At 41.0% G+C, this 20,643-nt stretch overlaps 1 protein-coding gene across 12 annotated transcripts in view; it reads left to right on the top strand.

Annotated features, from left to right (window-relative positions):
* Positions 1-20,643, top strand: part of DAPK2 (death associated protein kinase 2) — a 57,707-nt gene that overhangs the window by 3,574 nt on the left and 33,490 nt on the right. For 2 of the 12 annotated variants that reach the window (XM_085303241.1, XM_085303252.1), the window contains exons 1-3: positions 4,737-5,195; positions 5,868-5,948; positions 6,808-6,905. In XM_085303241.1, coding sequence (XP_085159367.1) covers positions 5,169-5,195; positions 5,868-5,948; positions 6,808-6,905 — 206 coding nt within the window. In that variant the 5' untranslated portion in view covers positions 4,737-5,168. Of the gene's footprint in view, positions 1-706; positions 728-2,343; positions 2,456-3,368; positions 3,468-3,541; positions 3,606-4,726; positions 5,196-5,867; positions 5,949-6,538; positions 6,684-6,807; positions 6,906-20,643 lie in introns of those variants that run through there. The other 10 variants (XM_085303248.1, XM_085303242.1, XM_085303243.1 and 7 more) reach the window with 10 other exon arrangements.

Raw genomic sequence — 20,643 nt, forward strand, 5'->3', positions numbered from 1 at the left:
TCGCCGCCTGCCGGGCGCTGGCGCTGAGCTCCTCGCCCGGGGATCGGTTGCGGCGGCGGCGGCCCGCGGCGAGCTCGCGGGGCCCCCCGAGGCGGAGGCGACCGCGGCAGGGTAAGCGCGGGAGGCAGCGGCGTGCCCTGGGAGCCGGGCCGGGTGGCAGCTCCGTGGCGGCAGCGCGAGGTTGAGCCGGGTTCCCGAGACGGGCGCGCGTTTCGTGGCGCTGACGGGCGGCCAGCCGACGGCCGCCCCGGCCTCCTGGCGGGAAAAGCGTTACTCTGCTGCTGCTTTCTGACAGGAAAAACCTCACGTTAAACTAAGGGCTTGCTGGAATTAATGTAACTTGCTAACTTTACTTTAACGTTCCTTTTTATTTTCATTTACGAGCAGAGGATAAAAATTGCTTTCTTTCAAGAGATTAATCTAAAACTACTCGATTCGAAGTAGTAGCTATTCTCTTATACTGAGAAGCAGTTCATAGGGGAAGTTTTATTACTTTGGTCAGTTCTGAGGTATGTTTTGGTCATTACTTTAGCATAGCCGTTGCTTTATGACGTAAAAACGTGCCTAAGGGAGTGCTTCTGGGTTGGCAGAGTTCAGCGACTGATCTCGCATCAGAGGTACTTGAGAAAGCGGGATTATTCAGCTGTTACCTCAGTCACTCGAAACTGGTTGGCTGAACAGCTGGAGCAGATACACTAAGGAAAARATACCCTGAGCTGGTGATGAGGTAAATGATCCAACAGTTTTGCTCCCGTCTCTAGTTTCTATAATCCTTCTGTCATTCAGCGGTGGGTGGATATTTATCGTGGATTCAGTGTGTGCAGACTGGTCATTGCTCATCAAATAATTTGATGATGACAGACTAATAACTACATAGGGAAACYTTTTCTTAAAGAGAGAAATCCTAACTTTCTGCTCCCCTTAGGATGGCTTCTGTGAGCCTCTTCCGCAGAGTGGCTTTCTTGGATTAATCTCCTTTCCACACAGCACGAGCTGCACTAAGAAAGGCACTTCAGTAATGGAATAGGAACCTCTACACCCAGGGTTTGTGGTGGCATAAATATGTCTGTTTAAATTCATGCATTAAATCATATTGGGAAACACAGATTTCATAGGGCTGATGGATGGTATGACCGAATTTAAGAATGTGAAGTGGTTAGGCAGGAAATGTTTCTAGTGCCTAAATCTGGAATCTGGGAGTTTAGCATTCAGTTTCGGTTTTGCTACAGCTTCGTCACTTGACTGTAGATAAATCATTTGCATAGGAGTAGTGGTACTTTGCCATCTCAGGATATTTGGGATGTTAGGTAAAGGGAGTTTAGATATGGGGGCCAAAAGATGGAGCTACACTGTGAAGTAGGTTTATGAAAACAAAGTAGCATGAGTGCTGAGTATGGTCAGTATGAATATACTGACCTTCGTATTTAAATACTAAACACTAGGAATCCTAGAGCAAAGAGACTGGGATAGAAGAGATGATCCCAGTGTGTGACAGCYGAGGGAAAGACCTGGGATGTTTTATGAGAGAACTCAGAAGGTTRTGTCCTCTCCCAAGCTTGCTGTGGGGTCCTGGTAGCTGTTGAGGGAGCTATGTAACTTCTGACTCACTGTAAAAGCCTTTCTAATACCAGTAACTATTTTGATTTTAAATTTCTAGTCTGATCAAACAGTCAGTGAAGCTGATTCGCCCCATCTTCCTGTTTTAATGAATTCTGGTGCAGACCTTATGTGATCCTAAATCTAGGACCTATGTGGTCCTAAATCACTGTATTGGAATATTGTTTGGTTACATGCTCCAGAAGTGTTAATATAAAAATAGCATATCAAAGAAGTTGATTGTTGCTATTTTTGCATATCATGAATATGTAACTTGTTTTTCTGAATGAGTCAAATCCCTAATTCAGTCATTTTTCACTGATCAGCTTAGGGAAATCACCATCTGATTAAAGAAAAAAATTAAAGCTCATTCTTCCTTTGATATAGTTGTACTCCATACTTGCAAATGGAGTCCAACAAAAACATCACAGTTCAAATCTTTCAAAGTGAAGTAATTTTGGTTTTCTAAGACCAGTATATAGTGTCTGGAGAGCATTGTGTTTATGCCTGTGAATGACATTTTCATTTCAGATGAATTTTAACAGCGTGAAGGTCATCTTTGGTTATCTTATCTCCCTTATGCTGTGTATTTGCTAACGACAATTGTCTTGAATCATCAAGTGTGTGATCTATTTTGGGCATCTGCTAGAGTGGCTGCTGGGTGACAGCCAGGAAGAAATATCTGCAGAAGTAATGAGAGTGAAAGGTAGTGTAAGATAACATGGAGTGATAGACATGGGAAATACCAGCACAGCAGAGATCTGACTGGAGGGTCTGAACGCTTTGGAGCAGTTTGTGTTTTGTCCTCAGACGTGAGGCTCTGCGCTTGGATTGCCGGGATGGCTCCTCAGTGTCGTGGGTAGGCTTTCTTGTTTGACCTTTGTGGACAAAATGTTGAAAGATTAGCAAAAGATTTGGGGGCTAGTCTGGTTATTTTTGAGAAAATATTACGTGGATTCTATGAACGTACAGAAAWAGGCATGTTCTTTGGAGGATGGTGGGAGACAAGTAGACTTGTCAATCCAATGCAAACTGGCTCTATTCTCAGAGATATTTTGGGTGGTTCCCCATTCTCAATTTATTTTTAACTCGCCCCTCTGAATGGCAGTTCATCTCTCTCTTAGGACAATGGTTTTCTGTTAGGTGTGGTTTGCATTAATGTTATTTATAGCCATGTACCTTGAATTCTGATGAAGGGAGCAGTCAATTTGAGGAATTACTGTCTTTGGGCAAGTCTCAGCAGTGTCTCTTAATATGTGGACATTTTCCTTCTTTTTTTTTTTATTATTTTTTTTTTGACTTTTGCATGGGCTCCAAATTTAATTTTGCAAATCAGAATAAGTGCAAGGTTTTGGCTTTTCGGAAAGGCTTGGCATTGTCCTTAGTTTGCTTTTTCTGAAGACTGCAGGTGTTGAGCAGGGTCTGCATCATCTCTTTGGAAAACCCTGCTCTGAATAACTGCAAACAAAGTTGTATCGTTTTAATACAGTGTCAGAAGCTCTCAGAGAGATCCTAATTCTTGCCAATGATACTAAGGCATTTATTGCCTGTAGTTGCAAGGCTTGTCCAGAGCTGGTCAATAAGCTTTTTTTTGAAGTTATGAAAGATTGATTGAGGGATACAACAATTTGCTTACAAAGCAGAATTTGAGTTGTTTTTCTTCACTGAGAGGAAAAGAGAGACATTTTTATCCCAGGCTTGGAGAAGGGGAAATAATGAACGAAGTAGCTGAACAGTTACYAGCTCCCTGTTGCAAAAATCTGAAAATGTAGGAAAGGCAAGGATCATCTAGAACATGTCTGACAAAGCATGGAGATACAAAGCGGAAGGGACAAAAACTGCTGTCATTAGTCTAGTCCAGCCACAGCAATGTGAGTATTCATTCCTACTGTATGTTCTTATAATGCTACGGTTATTCCAGTCTTGAACATCACAATCTTTGCAGTTTCCATTATTTTCCATAGGAAGCTGGATGAGAAGAGATCATAGCTGGAACACAGTTAAGGGAGGTAAGGGGAAGCAAATTTGTCTCGTTGCAAAATTTCAGACCTAGGATTTGAACAGATCTGTTCATGAAAATGCAATAGACCCTTTGCTAAAGTTTCCAGAGCCCTTAACACACCATCACCTCTGGCCAGGTAACTGCTGTGGAGACCTTGGGTGAAGACTGGATAGATGCCACAGGAGACCCCAAAGCTCCTGCAAGGGGCATGTGGTACCTACCTCTCCTCAGTGAGGTGACTGGAAATATGTCTGTCATGAAGTGCAAGTAGTAACTTCTGACATGTGACAGGAATAGATATGTTTTGGTCATGTGATGCGACATGATGACATGCATCTGTCACAGGATCCATCCTGTCTCATGAGAGGTGTACAGATGCACACCCTTTGTGTAGGAGAGGACACAGTTTTAGATGCATAGCTCAAATACTTCCCATCATCCGACAGGAGTGGGGCGCTAGATCCCTTGGGGAGGAACAGGGCTTGCCAGAATAATTCTTCTGCCTCGTGTCTTTCCCATCTTGAGAGAAAGAGTACAGAGCAGTACAGTCTGTGGGCTGGATCTGCATCGTGGACCAGAAGTTCCCTACCTTTTGAGTACATCATGAAGGGAAATAAATATCTAAAAGTCCCTCTTATCTCCTTGTGCTTTGGAAATGGCATTYCAAAAGGATGTGCTGCAAAGAGATGTTACTTGTATGGTGAGTGAGAACTATAACTAAATGACACTAAATTAGGTCACTAGAAGATGGAAGCAGGCACTGCTTTTCATCTTGTATTACGTAACTGGTGTTGAATACTTAACAGAAGGATGTTTGATTTTTTTGTTGATACCCTTTCACTCATTGCTTTTTGAAAGAATGAAAGAATTAACACCGGGCTGAGTATTAATGCAGTAGACTTTCAGCTTGAGATGAAGTAGTCCAATCATTTCTGTCGCAACATGTAGGTTTTGCTATAAATTTGTRTATAGAAGAACTAGAAAACTATTTATCTTCCTTTGCAGCAATGGAAGGAACATATTTGGAAAGAAGTTACATTGATATGCAACATGTCTCCCATGTGTTAGAAGCCAATGTTTTTCCTTTTTTTTTTTTTTAAAAAAGGGAGGAAAATAAATCAGCAAGTCTATTTTCTGAAGTGAATACAATAACAAAAATAGAGTGCATTTTGACAAGTCAATTAGATTTGTACAATTTACTTGCCAGTTATGATTTATAGTTATGTTAGAGAGTGGAAAAATCTTTAAAAGTGCATGCATTTCAGCTTGGCAGAAGCCCTGCAATTGCTCTTTGGTACTTCATCCTTTTTTATAACAAGTCTGCTAATTTGTCAAAAGAACTGTATTTTCTTGCAATGTTTAAGTTGAGCTTATTTCTAAAGGATCAAAATAGAGCTTTATTTGCTGTTAAAATATACTTCCCTGGTGTGTCAAAGTCARAAGTCAAAGGCTGCTATTTAAAAAATTGCAGGAGCTCTCTGGAGATAAAGAATTTGGAAATCCCCTGTGTGTCTGCAGCAGGCAGCCATTGGGACTAAGATTCATAAGGAAATAAGCATCATACGGAAAAATGTGGAAATGCTGCTGTAGCTCTGAGGTACCTGGGAGTAACGATATGGCTTAATGTAGTTAGGTTTTATTAGGAGGTTAGAGGCTTTATAGCTACTTTACACATTCTGATCTACAAGAGTGTCTGTTGTTTGGGCCATTGGGGATAATTCTAGTGCTTATCTGCACAGGAAACGCCAAACGTGTTGTAAACTGGTCAGCAGGTTACTGTGTTAAAATGCACTCTGTCAGCATAATGTGCATTGCTGTGGGGGTGTATCTCAAGGAATAATTCCTTCAATCTTCCTTTCCAAGAGCAGCAGTTTCTGGACCAGCTGTCCAAAACTGGAAAAAAATACTGAGTGGAAAACTTGAGGTTCATTGGTATGGAGGGTGTTAAACTTGGGCATAATTAAAAAAAAAAWAAAAGCAAACAAACAAAATCAAAAACTAGTTTTTCATGTAACTAAGCTCATATGTCAGGTCTGAATTTTTCTGCTGTCTYGAAAAGGAGTTACATCCACTGGATTTTGCTAGATGGTCTGCATTGAAGGCTGCTTCATTTCTATTATGTCTTCTGCCAGCAGTCTAAATCTGGAACAAGGCTGCTGTTACTCCTGACTGGTTCTTGCTTTCTATATCATGGTAGTATGATATAGCAGTGTTCAGGAAGCACAGTAAGTGTGAGAACRAGTATATGTCATGGTGAATTCTTTCTCAGTCTCTTTCCGCCTCATCATTTTGGGAGCCAGAAATGATCCTTGCTGCCAGAACATCTCTAGGATTGAATCCACTGATTCTGGTAAGAAAAGCAAGTTCTCTCTCCTCTTCCCTAGCCGCCTCATTCTCTGCTTTGCAAATCTTGCAAGGCTCTCTGTTTTATAGGATAACCTGCTTTGTGGAGAAAGCACTCTTCAAGACACATTCAGTTGTTGGTGGTCACTATGCACCACTATAAGGCGCTCCCTGAGCCTAAAGTGCACCAGTATGAGGCTAGTCCTTCCAGACCTCACAGACTTTAACACCTTCAATGATTATGCTCAGAAAGTAAATAAATCGTGCAATAAATAAATGCTGCTGCTGTTTTTCTCATCTGAAATGTCTAGGGGTGATGAAAAATGTTGCACTGAAAACCCTAGAGATAGAATCACAGTGGGTTTTTTTTGTAGCAGTAGTCCAAACTTCCTTTTGCAGTCTCACCACTGTGTTTCATACATGGAGCCTCAAGTGAGAAAGAGGAAGTTCTGTGTTGTGGTCTTTCGGGTTCTTGGTCTGCCTGCTGACACTCTGATGAGGAAGCCTRTAATGCTGATTCTCTTGGTAGCTCTCTTTTTGCTGTAGTGCAGATGCTTCAGGTTCCTAAGCCTGTTTAATCATATGCCTTACTTTTAGGCTTAAAGGTATGTTCTGTGTTATGCGACCAAGTACTTTGGTGAGAGAAGCAGRAGCCCTCTGCGGTTAGAGGCGCACACCTTTTTCCATGTTTGGACCATCACTGTTCAGCTGAGACTACTGAATCAATTCCATATATGCTTTGGTCAGTGGTAGCTTTGGCCATGAATGAGCTGCAAAGGAGCCAAAGTGGTTACATCAGAAACGTTTTACTGATTCTTTGTCAATTGGAAGGTCATGATGAATGTCATTCTTTCTTACTATTCCAGTTGCATCATCTTTGTGCATCAATGAAGAATCCAAATATGGCTTCGTTCAAGCAACAGAAGGTGGAGGACGTTTATGAGATTGGGGAAGAGCTAGGAAGGTAGGTTTGTATAGATGACAGCAGCACTGTTYTAAAAGCTGATGTGTGTGGGGATGTTTGCAGCATCTTATGACAGTGACTTATCTATGCTCTGCATTATAACCTAAATTAATATAAAACAATAGAAACACATTGCTTTACAAAAAATGCATTTTCAAATTTTTGTTTTAGGTTAACTGTAGTAACTGTTTTTCCTGCTTCCCATCTTACAACTGGGACAACAAAAGGTGTATTTATGTGGTCTTTTGTAGATAAGTCAGCTGTGTCTACGCACTATGCTGAGTTTACCTGTCTGTTCTCTGAAGCAGCTAGGAAGCAGGAAGTCGTGGTACCATGGCCGTGATCATAGACATGGCTCTTTGGCTGGGCTTGGTTTTTTTGGACAGTGCTGCCCAGCTGCTTGGAGTATGGACATGTTCATATCTGCCTGCAAAACACTGTGTGTATATTTCTGAGCAGATTCACAGATCAAAATTTCCACTGAACTGGTTAATGCCTGTGTATAGCTTTTAATTCATAAATGCTTACCTACAAATATTAATTGTAGTTGAAGTTGGTGGGCGATTACCATGCTTAACCAAAGCACCTGCTTAAGCACTCTGCTGGATTGATGGCCTGGAAAAGGCAGCCCTCCCCCAGTTGCTTTGCAGCACACAGTGCTCAGAGTGAGGATAGACTGTTCCCATTCAGTGTTCAACCCTCTGATGGTTTTCTTTTTAATATGTAAATCACTAAATTAGGGCTATACACATGCTGGCTTCTCACCAAATATCTGGCAGTTGCTTCTGATAAATGGCTGTATATGTGCAATTACCCTTTTTCAAGGACTGATAATTTAGTTACATTAAAACACTTCAATTGAAACTGTTTCCCTGCCAAATCTTCTTTTTCACCCCCAGCTATTTCATCACTAGATTTGTCAAGACTGTTTCTTTATAAAGGGGAATGTTTATATTTTTTCATTCTTTTCCCTCTCAGGAAAGGCTCTGTTGTTAAATTTTCTGTAACTGGTTACTTTCAGGTAACCAGTAACTTCCAGTCCTGAGAATATCAGCCTGAAAGTGAAAATCTGACAATGTGACAGCAATGAACACTAAAGAAATACTGTGTGGGATGTGTGTGTATGAATGCATTGCATGCATGTGGGGATGGAGGAGGGAAGTTGTGTGAATGAAGATACCAAGACTGTAGCTATTGGTGTTATTGAGGCCAAGTGGTACATCTAGCTCTCTAGAACAGGAAAAGCAAAATGTACCCTTTTTTCTTTTTCCTTTCTCTTTTTTTTCTTTAATATCTGTGCCTCACTGACAGTGAGGCTCTAGTATGTACTGTAACTATCAAATTGCTAAAATAAGAAACTGTATAGCGAGTAGTGTGTTTTTGTTTTGGTTCCTGAATTGCATTTGGAAATCCAGTGTCTTTTGAGATGATGAGCCCTTCTGTCCTCTTCAAGCTGATGGTTGAATGCAGAAATGTAGCTGGACCAAGCTGAGRAAGCCTGGCCCTTGCTGTTTGGATCTGACTCAGGGGCCTCAGGCTGGTAAAGGCTCGCAGGGTTGCAGCAGCCCTCTCGTCCTGGCTCCCTGTCATACAGCAGTGTCAGAGAACGGCTGGTCCCAAGCGCTGTTCAGTGGGGCTGCTGCTCCCTATGTGTGCCAGATTTGATGGGCTGGGTTTAGAGKCGAAAGGACTAGGAAAGATGGTTTGAAGGTGTCCAGCAGTTCCATGGAAGAGGCAGTTACCTGGGCTCTGAGCGAGATTTTTGACAGCAAATTGCAGACGTTTCCCTGGGAAGATGAAGAACTAGAGAGGAGATTACCTGTGGACGTTCAAGTCCTGGAAGAAAACATATCTAGGGAGATGCCAGCAGAACACTTTGCCTATGGGTGTCTTCTAAGCCATGGAGTTGTAATCATAGTGCTAGAGGGGTCTGGGAGCCAGAGGATCAGTGAAGAGGCAAGCTGAAAAAAGGAATGAGGTGGCCCAGGGGAGTCACTAAATGGCTTGTCTGCAAACCAGGCTGGAGAAATAAGAGGCTGTTTTCAGGTGCAGAATCTGGAGCTGACTTGCCAGCAAAGTGGACTGAAGGAAAGGTACTGAACTGTCAGATGATTCTGGAGCTGGGCTAGCTGCAGCAATGTATTGTGCCTGGGCTTTTAAGGATTAACAAAATAGATATCGTGTTTAGAGTACTGTTTTGCAGTGTGAATGAAAATAAAGCCTCAGACTGGATTACACCACAAAGGGTTTTGGTAGATTCCCTGCAGGAATGATGAAGGAGAGCGAAAAGCACCATGTCAGGTGGAAGTGAGGAGTAGCATGGGTTATATTTACTTCTACAAACTTGTGTTGGTCAACAGCAGAGCAAGGTTAGAAGCAGTCTGAAAGCTGCCTGTGTTTTCTAAACTCAAGAGGTGGTTCAGAGCTCTTGATGGGCAGATATGCAAGAGGAAAGATTATACTGTGAGAAATGAGTGAAAACAAGTGAGTAAAGGTCTGTTGCTTTGCTGTATAGAAATCCTTTGCCTTCTGCTCAGTAGCACTGTGATTGTCAACTAACCTCCTGTGCTACACCCAGACATGGAATCTGAAAATGCAGCCCTTCTAAAYGGCCATACTCTCAGCAGAAGAGGCATTTCTAGTCAGTCAGTAAAAGCAATGGATGTGTGTGTGAGCAGATACTATCCTGCGTGAGAAAGGGATATTAAACTCCTCTACAAAGTCATATTCTAGTTCCTAGCGTTTTACATATAACACTTCTATTAGATGAGAAATCCAAGTCTATTATTGAGATCTGTAGGCAAAACTATTCCCTGAAAGATCTGAAGGAAGTAGTTAAATTGTGAGGCCTCTACTGCTTGTTACAYTTTTTCAAGAAAGTCGCTGTAATTATTTCAGAAGTGGACAGCAAGATTGGAATAGCTCCCTTGTGCACGCATTTGGGTTAATACTTTATGGATGTCCATGTGCATGATATCATACTGTCTTTCTTTGCCGGCTTTATTTTCACTTTCAGATTTTGTGAGGAGCTTTGTAGACCTCTCTTTTTCAACTGCATGTTAGATGAGGTTATCATGTCTTTGTATCTCTGAGCAGTAACTACTGCTTTAAGGCCTGTGACAAGTGATTGCTTGCTTTGTTGGAAGTAATGTTACATGCTAGATAGGTTGTGGTGACTTGAACACAAGAAATTTTTCTAGTGCTAACAGACACCCTTGAAGCCTGTAGGTGCCTTTCATTACTGTCAGTATGTTTTCAACAAATTGTTAGTGATGACAGGAACAGGTAGATTAAAAGACTCATTTATTGTGACTCCCGCAATACAAGTCACAAAACAAGGAGATTTTTAAACAGTATCTGTGAAATGTCTGTCCTGTTCACGTACTTCTGAGTCTGTGATTCTTCATTAATACAGGGCTGATACATGCTCCAGCTGAGGTTCAGTCAGAAGATAAAATGCAGAACTTCACCATACAGTTGCAGCACCAGTTTATTTGAATGTCTTTGCACAGCGCTTCGGAAAGGGGGGGAGTCCTTTTTTGTATTGTAGGTGCTCCTGTGTGAGGCTTAGATGTGCCTGGGTCTGGTGATGAAGTTAGACCTCTCCTGTCACTGTGCAGCAATCAAGCTGAGCGAAAGCTGTTCARATCCAGCTGTATCATATGAAGCAAGGGCATATTTGGAAACTCTTTGATGAGATCATTCTCAGCATCACTGCTGAACTACAAGCAACTCAGAGGGATGCTGGAAATTCCTGTGTCTGTGGTATGAGAAAATACCCTGTAGAAGAGGGGAGCAGGTTTCCCATAGCTGCAGTTGTGTGCTCCACRTAGCTGCCTTGCTCCAACCTGCTTGCACCTTCCATCACATTCCCTTAATCTTTTGCAAATTATTCCAAGGCTTCACCTCTGTTGCCTAACTTCTCCAGAGAGTACATACAGGGAACAGCAAGCCAGGTGTGTGGCATTAGACAAAAGAATTTGCTTATGTACTTGTTCTGGCAGCTACACTTGGGAATTTAGCATGGTCTCTGCTCAAAAGAGGGTAATATATTACCAGGATGTATGTACTTTTAAAGTTACTTCCTGCAAGATATAATCAGTTTGTTTATCTGAAGTCTGTGGGGACTGAGGTTCTTTAGCAATAGCTAAAAGGGGGCCTAAGAAGAAGAGGAGACTCTTGGGTCAAGTCAGCAAACTTCAGTGTTTTAAAAAAATTAACTCTTTTGAGATCTTCAGTACTACTTACCGTTAGAATGTTGAAATATTATTATTTTCTTTTTCAAAATTTATGAAGGGAGAAGGGTGAGTTTAGTAACATAACTGACCTAAGAATGTAAATTAGTATGTACTAGTTGAAAACTCAGCTCTGAATTTTTCAGGGTGTTATTGTCCTAAGGAAAAAATGATATAAGTTAGAGCTATGTCACCTTCAAAGAGTATACATACAGAGATTTAGCTCATAAGCTAGATATACAGTTTGATTGTTTGCTTTCTCTTGCATTTGCTAATGTGAGTTTCTCGTGTAATCTCCCACTGTATCTGTAGCCAAGAGTTACTGCTGATCCTTACTGAAATGGCAAAAAGGCATGTGGAGACACAGATGTGACCACAACAGAAAATCTGTGTGGTTTTCATTACATTTGTTGTGGGACAAATGCTGGTGATCATTTTGCTTTCCAAAGAGGAGAAAAGGATGTAGGGTCAGATGTGTGCTTTATGTGCTCTGAGTTGCTTGACTGATTTGCTGTTCTCAAGGGCACTGCTGGCTGTGATTTGGAAAGAAGAGGGCTTGCTCTCGTAGCTCTGCAGTCCTGGGAGAGAGTGGATTATTAATGGGCTTTACCCTTTTGTCCTTATTGTGAAGAGTAATAGAAAAGGTGAATATGTTTCATGAATATTAATTTTTAAAGTCCTCAGGTATACTAGTTAGACTAGAAGTTTGCAACAGCTAGAATGCAATGCAGYGTGAAGTAACTGTGGCTTGCAGAGGTCATCTTAGGAGAAGATCGTGACCTTCTTCCCTTTCTCCCAAAGATAGCAGATTACACAATTTGGGAGGACTTTATACAGTCCTCCCAGGCATTTAATGCTATCACTGTTTGGAGACATCAGACTGTGCTTTCTGGCAGACTCAGCTTTCTTCTGTAAGTTCTTGATCAAAAATGGAAATTTCAAAAATTATTTTCCATAGAATGTTTTCAGATATCCTCAAATGTCATTTTATGTTGTCAAATGTCACTTTTATTCAAGTAATGGCAAATCATTTCTTATATAACTATTACTCATTTTGATAAAAYTCAGTACAAGAAATTGCTAACATATTTTCGCCTGTTTTGAGAGAAACCCTGGGGCAAGCCAATTGCAGGAATATTTGCAGCAAATCACTCTACCTACATGTCAAAAAGATGAGATACTCCTTGAAAAACATGAGGAAGCAAAGGCTAGCTAGACTTCCTTGGGAGTAYACAGAAAGTCAAATAACCACTTGTTCTTGAGCCAAGGCAAGTGACAGGGAGAGGAAACCAGGAATGGGAACTCCTAGACTGAAGCCAAAATGGGCCAAGAGAAGGAAGATCTGTCCCCTGAGCCAGTAGTATAGTTCCTAGGGAGAATTGCTACCACTTGGCAGCAGCAGAGCTTGCTGGATAGCCTTTAAACGAAACATCTCAGGATTTGGCTGTGATTTGGACGGATTGTTCTGTCTGGCTGGACAAAAGCATTTATCATGCAACCTTGCAGGAGCCTTCCTTAACTGAACTAGCAAACACTGTTTGGTAGGTGCAGAAAAAGCAGTGGCATTTCAGAGATGTGCAGTGTAATTCATAAAAATTTGTACTATGGAGTCACTAATCTGTCCCCGAAATGTGTCATCAACCAGCCTAGAGAGAGCTGTTGACATTTGTGCCTTCTGGGCACTGTCACTGTTGCGTGCCGAGTCCAGGCTCGGGGCAGGAARTATCACCGAGCCTGTAAGGTAGTGTTTCGTGATGATGCCTGTTGAGAAAGCTGTCCTCCTGCGGGGTGCTGCTAGACAGCACTGCAGCATCTGGAGACGATGTCCTGCCCAGCACRGCTCAGCGCTCTGCAGTGTCATGCTCAACTGAGAAAAACCCGAGAGAGAGAGGTTTCTGGGCAAGGAAGTCTCTGCCTTTCCTTCATTACTGTCCTTTCATTGTAGTGGGACCTGCAATCCTGGCTGAGCCAGGCCACCACTTTTCTTTTCTGAAAAGGGTGGGTGCTTCACTCTGCCTCCCCCCATGGTGTGTGCCAGCMTTACCGCCATCCAGGCCAGTTTCTTGCCCATCTCAGTTACTGGGGGCTGCGTTCATCTTCAGTCTCTTGTTGCTCCATTTCCTGCCTGGCTTTGCCACCTTTTGTGCAGAGGAGATCCTGCATGGATACGAGATGCATGGTCTGAACTCAGCCTCAGGGACTCAAACCCAGAAGTCATTCAGTATGTATGGGAGACAGAAAAGATGTCTTGCTCACTTTCGGCTTCGAAATCCWCTTAGCTGGGAGAGGTGCTCTGTTGCTGGTACAGCATGGTGGCCTATGGGGAGGCAATTAGGGATGTCTTTAACATTGAAAGTACTTTCTGCTGACAAGGAAAACAAGCAGGGCCAGCCAAAGTTGTGGAAACTAAAGTAGTGAGGTAGAGCCTCCACTTCTGTGGACCCCTCTGCCTGCAGAGCTCAGGTCTCTAGAAGTCCAAATTAATGCCTAGGTAATGCAAAAGGCRAGCTAAATACGGGTGGATCTAGGCTTAGCTTGTGGGAATCAACTTTACAGCATGGCTGTGGCATTTTTTTGCGTTTTAGGAGTTTATGATTTATATTTTGTTTTGAGGCATTTTATGCTTCATGAGCATGTATTTAAATATCACTAATTACTTGTTTCATCTAATTCATTCTTTGTCTAAATGACTGGAGTCTGTCCTAGCATTTCTGTTACGTTTAGATTATTGCAAGTCTAGTATTATTAGTAGTTTGTGTTATTTGTATCCTATCCCTCACTCTCCCCAATTTAGTCTCCAGTAAACTGTTCAGTATATGATAGTTCTGCTTTAAAATTATAGGTAAGCTGCATACATTTAATGCTTTATTCTCTGCAGAAATGTTGAAGTAAGCCTATTTAGTGTCCAGCTGCTAGTGAAATGAACTTCTGTGCTTTTGCTTTCCTATCTGGAGTCTAAGCTCTCTGTGGCAAGGATTGTCTCTAAATGTATTTATTTTTAGCACTTAACTTCCAGGGTTACTGAACTCAATATGTTACTATAAAGTAAGTTTCATAATGCAGGGAAAAAAAGGCMCAAGTTTAAGTGACTACTCTGGTAGCAGTGTTTCTCTAGCGCTGCTTGAATTTACAGGCATCCTATGAGAAATAGGTGAGAAGCAATGGTACTTTCTGCCCTGATGTGTTAAATGAAGAGACATTTTGAGAAAGCTGTTTGAGCTTTTTCTCCTGTTTTCCCTTCTTTCCCCYTCCCCCTCCTGCCAAGATGATCCAGTGTGGTTTAAAGGCTTTTTGGATTGGCTGAACTCCAAGTCTTCGTTACTGTGGGGAACGCACAGGAATYTGTGCATCACATGTAGTTGTTAATTTTTTTTTCATATAGGTGCATAAAAAAATTACATGTAATCAGTGTGATGGATGCTTCCATTTTGTTATCGCAGTGGCGATGTTCTTTCAGGCCAGTTCTGAGTGATTATTCTTGTCTGCTTCTATGCAACAGTGTTTCATGTTCTGATGAGCTTTTTTTAATATATGGAATTTCAGTTTGCTCCTTGGTCTTCAAAGGGATTATTAGATTTTTCCTCTTTTAATAAGATGCTTCATTTTTTTGTATAATTGCAGTTCAGCGAAGTTATGTTGTACATATCTAGTCTACTGAATAACAGCAAAACAGATGCATGTTCTGAAAATACATTCAACATTTACTTCAGTTGAAATTGTTTCCTTTTGCATTCTATGTAACCAAGCCAGGAAGAAATTCCAGATGATTTAGACAATGTCTTAATGCAAAAGCTAATCATTTTGATGTTTATTGTTTTTTCYGGGTATAATCCAGCAGCCAGTTTCTTAGCCCCTTCTGATCTGGAGTGTGGTTTCATGGTTAGTTTAAAGCAAGCAAAGTCCTTCATCAGTGGCCTACCGTGCCTCCTGGAGCCCCCATCTTCAGCTACGTGTTCCTGCTCCCTTCCTCGTGCGTGGAGGATCGGAGGAGCTCACTGAGATAACGGAAAGCTTTTTTCTGGGTGAAATTTAGAACAACAGCAAAAGTAACGTTTTACCATCAGTAATGGGACCTTGAGGCCTGGCACATAATCGCTGTTTTAACAATGTAACTAATAAATATTTACTTACMTAATGAAAACAAAAAGCAGAGATAAGTGAGCTATCCTTCATAGAGAAGGAACTTGGAAATCCGTGATAAAAAGTAATGTCGTCCAGCTAGACGGACTCCCTGTGGCAAATGGGGGTGTGATTACAGCTGGCAAGTTTACCCTTCACACATATCATGTAACATCTTCACATGAGGTTTTTTTTTTCTTTTGCTGTAAAAATCATTTAGTGCTGGGCTTTGCCAGACATCAGGCTTAGCTCTGTTCTTCATTTGTACTTTGAGTTAGTTCTCTCAAATTGGAAGAACAACTTCAGATTTTTTTTTCCTGGAACGCATACAGAGGTATTTAAAGCAGATCTTTCAATGCAAAATGTAACTTTATTGATTTCTACCCGGTACCTCTGTTAATATTTATTGTTACTATAACATTATATGTCAAGTGTTTGATATATATTGGATCTTCTCTTGAAACATTTTTGGCATCTGGTACTTGGTCAGYATAACTCTGATTTTCATCAGCCATCTGATACAGTCACTACTTTTGGATTTTTATACTCATTCCAGCAAACTGATCCTCATTTTTTTCCTTTTTAAATAGATTCTCCTGCTAGTTGTCAGTGTTCTCTCAATTATTTCTGAAATTARTGTTTTATTATAGAAAATACAGAGAAAATTATGGCTTTTTTATTTTAAGTAATGAAACTGCTCTGCTACAGTAAATGAGAAGAACTAGCCTTGRTTTGTACTTAATAACAAAGTCACACTTTTGTTTTTTTGAGCGTGTTCCTTATTAGCAGAACCCAGCTCAGTGATGGAAATGATCTCAGTGTATCTGCTCAGTCCACATTTGTCTTTAAAGTATGACTGAGGCTAAGCAGCCCCAGTGGAAGTGTTCAGAAAGCTCAGATTCTTTAGAGGAATGTCTTTAACCACTGAAGATCAAGCCTGATTCTAATCTTTGCTTTGCTGTTTCTTTTCCTTTCCCCCTCCCCACCAAAAAAGAAAAGGAAAAACTAATTCTTAGTTTCCATTGCAGAGGAAAGCTGATGGAAATTTGGACTACTGAGGAAATACACTCTGTGTGGTATTCCCTCCAGGCTTTTGAATGAAAAACGTTAGCTGTGAGTAAAATGAAAATACTGTAGCTCACCACTGGRCTGGGAAGGATAAATCATTGGACAAATTATTAGCGTCTTATGTGGAATTGGGCTTGTAGATGCTTGTCTGATGGTGAGGATTAATCTAGCTCAGGTAACATCTGTTAACCACTTTTAAAACTCTACAGCTGTGCATTTGAACTAGGAACCTGGTGTAATAGCTGAGCATAACATACAGCGACACTTTGGTGAGGAGAGACCTATAAAATCATTCAAACAGCGAGACTTGTTCTGTGCAGTGCTSGTGTGTTTAGAGTTACTGGCCTGTCTGAGGAACAACCAGAAGCCTTTTTTCCAAGTGCAGTTTAAACACCTTTGTACCTTTAAACTCAAAGGAACAAGATGCTAACCTTTTGCATATATGTTACGTATGCCTGGGCGTTGCTCCACACAGCAGCAGGAGCAGCTTATCAAATAGGCTGTTCCTGCTAAGCTTGAGTCAGCTTTGACCTTCCCTAGGTCTCTGGACTCTGTTCATTACCACTACGAGAGCGATATTCAATCTAAAACCTACGTGCGATAAGTCGGAAGAATTTTTATCATGCACATTTTATTGTTGTGCTTCAGATTAGAGAAAACATGCCAGGCTGTCAGGGACTTGCCAGAATTGCTGGGCTAGTGCCGTATCACTGTGGCCTCTCTACTCCTCCAGCCTCAGGAGCTGATATGCGCCACGTTGCCTGTCACTGCCTGACTGGGAGGCTTCCAGAAAATCACGTAACAGCTTCAGAAAGTGCTGGTAGTGATTCAGCAGGTGGCACAGTTTCTTGTAAATCAGGGCTAATAACCCCAAATGGTGATTAAGGCATTAATTGGCTGTAATGCARATAACACAGTACTTGATCGATAGCTGTGAATAAGTCAGAGTGTTTTTCAGAAACAGGAGATCTATTAAATCTGGATTTGAATCTCAAGCGGTTTACTTACTCTGTACTCRTTCCAGTAAACTAAATCCTTCTATCTGAGTCATATTTCTTCACTGCTGGGGACTCCCTTTTGGCAGTGGACACTGAGTCTGTTCTGCCCAGYGTGGGTTTCCTTTGCATGAGCTGTAAAGAGATGTGGGTTCGGAGTGCTAGARACACTGATGCTGTCAGATGCAGCGTATGTCCGGAAGTGCTCATCACTTCCCTGTCTTAAGTATTAAAACTTASCATGTAAAAAAGTCACTGTATTCTGGGGTATTATACAAGTTATTAGTCAAAGCATGGCTTATTAGTGAAAATGCCACAGTATATTTAAAAGTGGCAGCTGATTTTTTTTTTCCCCTCCCCTGTGTAGAGTAATGCATCCTGTTAGGATTAACAACTTGCATATTGTTAGACTAGTAGTGTGGTGACGCATCTCACAGTCACATTAACTGACTTGGTTAGATGCAACCTTGACRTCGCCCAGGCCTTTAGTAAGCCCAAAATGAAATCGTCAGTCACTTCTTGTAGCATAAATGTTTTCTTCCCATCTGCCTCACAGGGCTGTRGTAAGAACCAGTGATACTTCTGTGATAACCTTGCTTGAAGGGTTCAAAAGACAGCCATAGTATTTTGTGAGCTGGATTTACTTGTATATCTTTCACACACACRAAGGATTTACCTACTTTTTAGTAACCAGGCAAAATTCCTGTAAAATACTCTATCAAGAAAAGGTTTAAAGCATTCTGTCATAATCCAGCATCTGCTGCAGTTTAGGTTCTGTACAGTTGCTCTAGGAGAGGTAGTCAGTTTTGTTTGTCTTTTGTTACTTTTTTTTTTCACTTTTTATTTGCAGCTCAAACACAGGAAATAGTGACATTTGTGAGAATTTCATTTTTAAAGCTGYTTATGAAGTTGTATTAAACACATTGAAGTTTGTGATTTTTCTGCGAGAGTTTTGTTCCAAAAAGCCTTACAGGAACAGGAAGATACTTTTCCATCAGTGACTCTTTCATGCTAGGATTTCTTTTTCACTGTTTCAGCTATCATACTCTAGTTCCTTAGTAAATGCTATGCAGTTGGACATACCATGTATTCACTGCTTAGAGTAAACTTCTGCCATAGCAAATACTGGTTTAGTTTACTATGAATTGCCAGGAATCACTAGTTAGTTTGAATCTATACTGTCTATACGCATAAAAAATAAAACATACTAGAAAGTATTGCTGTAGTCCATTTACAGAAAGCTCTCAGTTCTTTATGATGGTGACCACAGACTTCATACAAAAAGCTTCCAGGAAAATACTTTCATGGCCTTTGGTTGAGCTGTTTCATAATGAGCTCCAAAAGCATACAAATGGCTCGTGGAGGGAGTTATCAACAGAATCTATTGCCTCTCCTTTCGAAAGACCATACCAGCTCAATGACAGTGAGCTGAGCTGTCTGCTAAAATATCAGGAAATGGAGAGAAGAGTGAGCATAATGAAATCCATGGAGTGAGTGGAAAACCTGCTCTAAAGACTTAAATCTGGGAGGACAACAGCTTAAGAGGCTTGARGTTTTTTAAAAAAGGTATTGAACAAGAATTCCTAAGGGCTTTGCTGTGAAAGCTAACAAATATAACTATTAAAGGATAAAATTATTGGAACCTACTTTTTTCAAGAAAAAAGAAAAAAATCAAGACCAGAAGAAATAGTAATAAGATGCAGAATTTCTAAGCTTTCAGTCTCCAATTAAATCAAGTAGTRGAAAAAAGTCACAATTAACAAAACTGTTTACATAGAAACAACTGCTATAGTTGATAATCAATGATCTTTGATTGCTGAAACTACATAAACCGTGAAGTCTGGGCTCTAAAGGCAGCCTCTCRTGTCTAGAAAAGAAGTTCTGCACCTAGGTCAGCCTGATGCTATTTTCTATGGTTACGTTTGTGCGTATTGACTMAGAATTGCACAAGGAGAATGCTAAGCACATGTGACAATCTCATAATACGTTTTTAGGATTTTTACTCTCCTGTTGATATACCTCTAGATTACTCAAAAAGCAAAGTAAAAGATGCTGTATGCTTATTCACYAGAGGATGGACAGTGTGATGCTGAAAGAAGGTGAAGCTGACTTGGCCCWTGAGGTACAGTATTTACAGTTAACAGATCGTTACTGTCAGTAAAGATAAATGGATACCGTTATTTTCAGGGTTAAAGATATCGTATTGTCTCTTTGCGTGGAGAAGGTATGGCACTGGATAGGGTGTCTTTTTTCTCTTGCTGTCAAGGGACCAAACATACTTTATCACCCAATTAGAGAAAGAGAGCCAACACCTGGCAAACTCTGCAATGTCTAGTAAAACCTAAAATTAGCCCTGCAAGTTATGCTTTGGCTTCGTAGGCGCAGGCAACCACGTGTGTGAATTACATCAGTTTGCCCATGTCGGGGTAGGGCTTGTAATAGCAAATTGCCAGTAATACTGTTCTGAATGACAATCCGGCTTGAGGTTTGATCTTGTCATAGTGAGGGCTGACAGACCACGCTTATGTTATTAAGACTACTGCAAGCTCGTACGCTGGCATTCCCACAACTGGATGTCTAAAACATAAGGAAAAAATACGAATGTGAATTTCATGTTTTTATTCAAATTTTAAACTTCTTACATTGAAAAAGTGAGCTTTTCAGAGTTTYCCCGACAGCTCCTCCCCACAGTAGACTGTTGTTTTTATGGTAAGGTACCTTGTGTATCTTGTTGTGCTCTAATCTTGCTTTTAGCTTTATAGACCCTACTTAGGGCAGCAGGGAAGGCTGCTGTGAGTGCAAGACATTCACCCTACTCTTTTAAAGAAAACAACCTTTAGTCAGAGGTACGTGTTCAGAATTTTATATAAACAGAAGTCAGACCCTCCTAGCCCTGTCATGTGGATGTGACTGGCGTTTTACAGAGTGTCACTATAAGGCAGATAGATAAAATAACCTGCCTGAGGCAATCCCAGCTTTCTGAGCAAGTAGAGCTCGGTACCTCGATGTTTCTGCTTTTCCTCAGTATATGGAGAGGAAGCAGTTTAAACAGGATCACTCATAAACCTGAGTTTTCCGTTGTGTGTTTGACCTTGCCAGGAAAGAATACTGTTCTGAATCACAGGCAGGCTTGAGTTTTGATCCAGTCTTAGTGGGGGCTGAGAAACCATACTTATGTTACTGAGACTTTGCCTTTAAAATATTATTTGCCTAGCTCTACAATATTTGTGTCCTGCAACTGACAGAAGTATTTTAAAGCTGATGAGCATCTGAAGCATTTCACAACTGATAGAAGCATTTTAACACTTGCTCTAAAATTCC

Source organism: Rhea americana, unplaced genomic scaffold, assembly GCF_003343005.1.
Source record: "Rhea americana isolate MKP2758 unplaced genomic scaffold, rheAme1 scaffold_2, whole genome shotgun sequence".
Taxonomy (NCBI): domain Eukaryota; kingdom Metazoa; phylum Chordata; class Aves; order Rheiformes; family Rheidae; genus Rhea; species Rhea americana.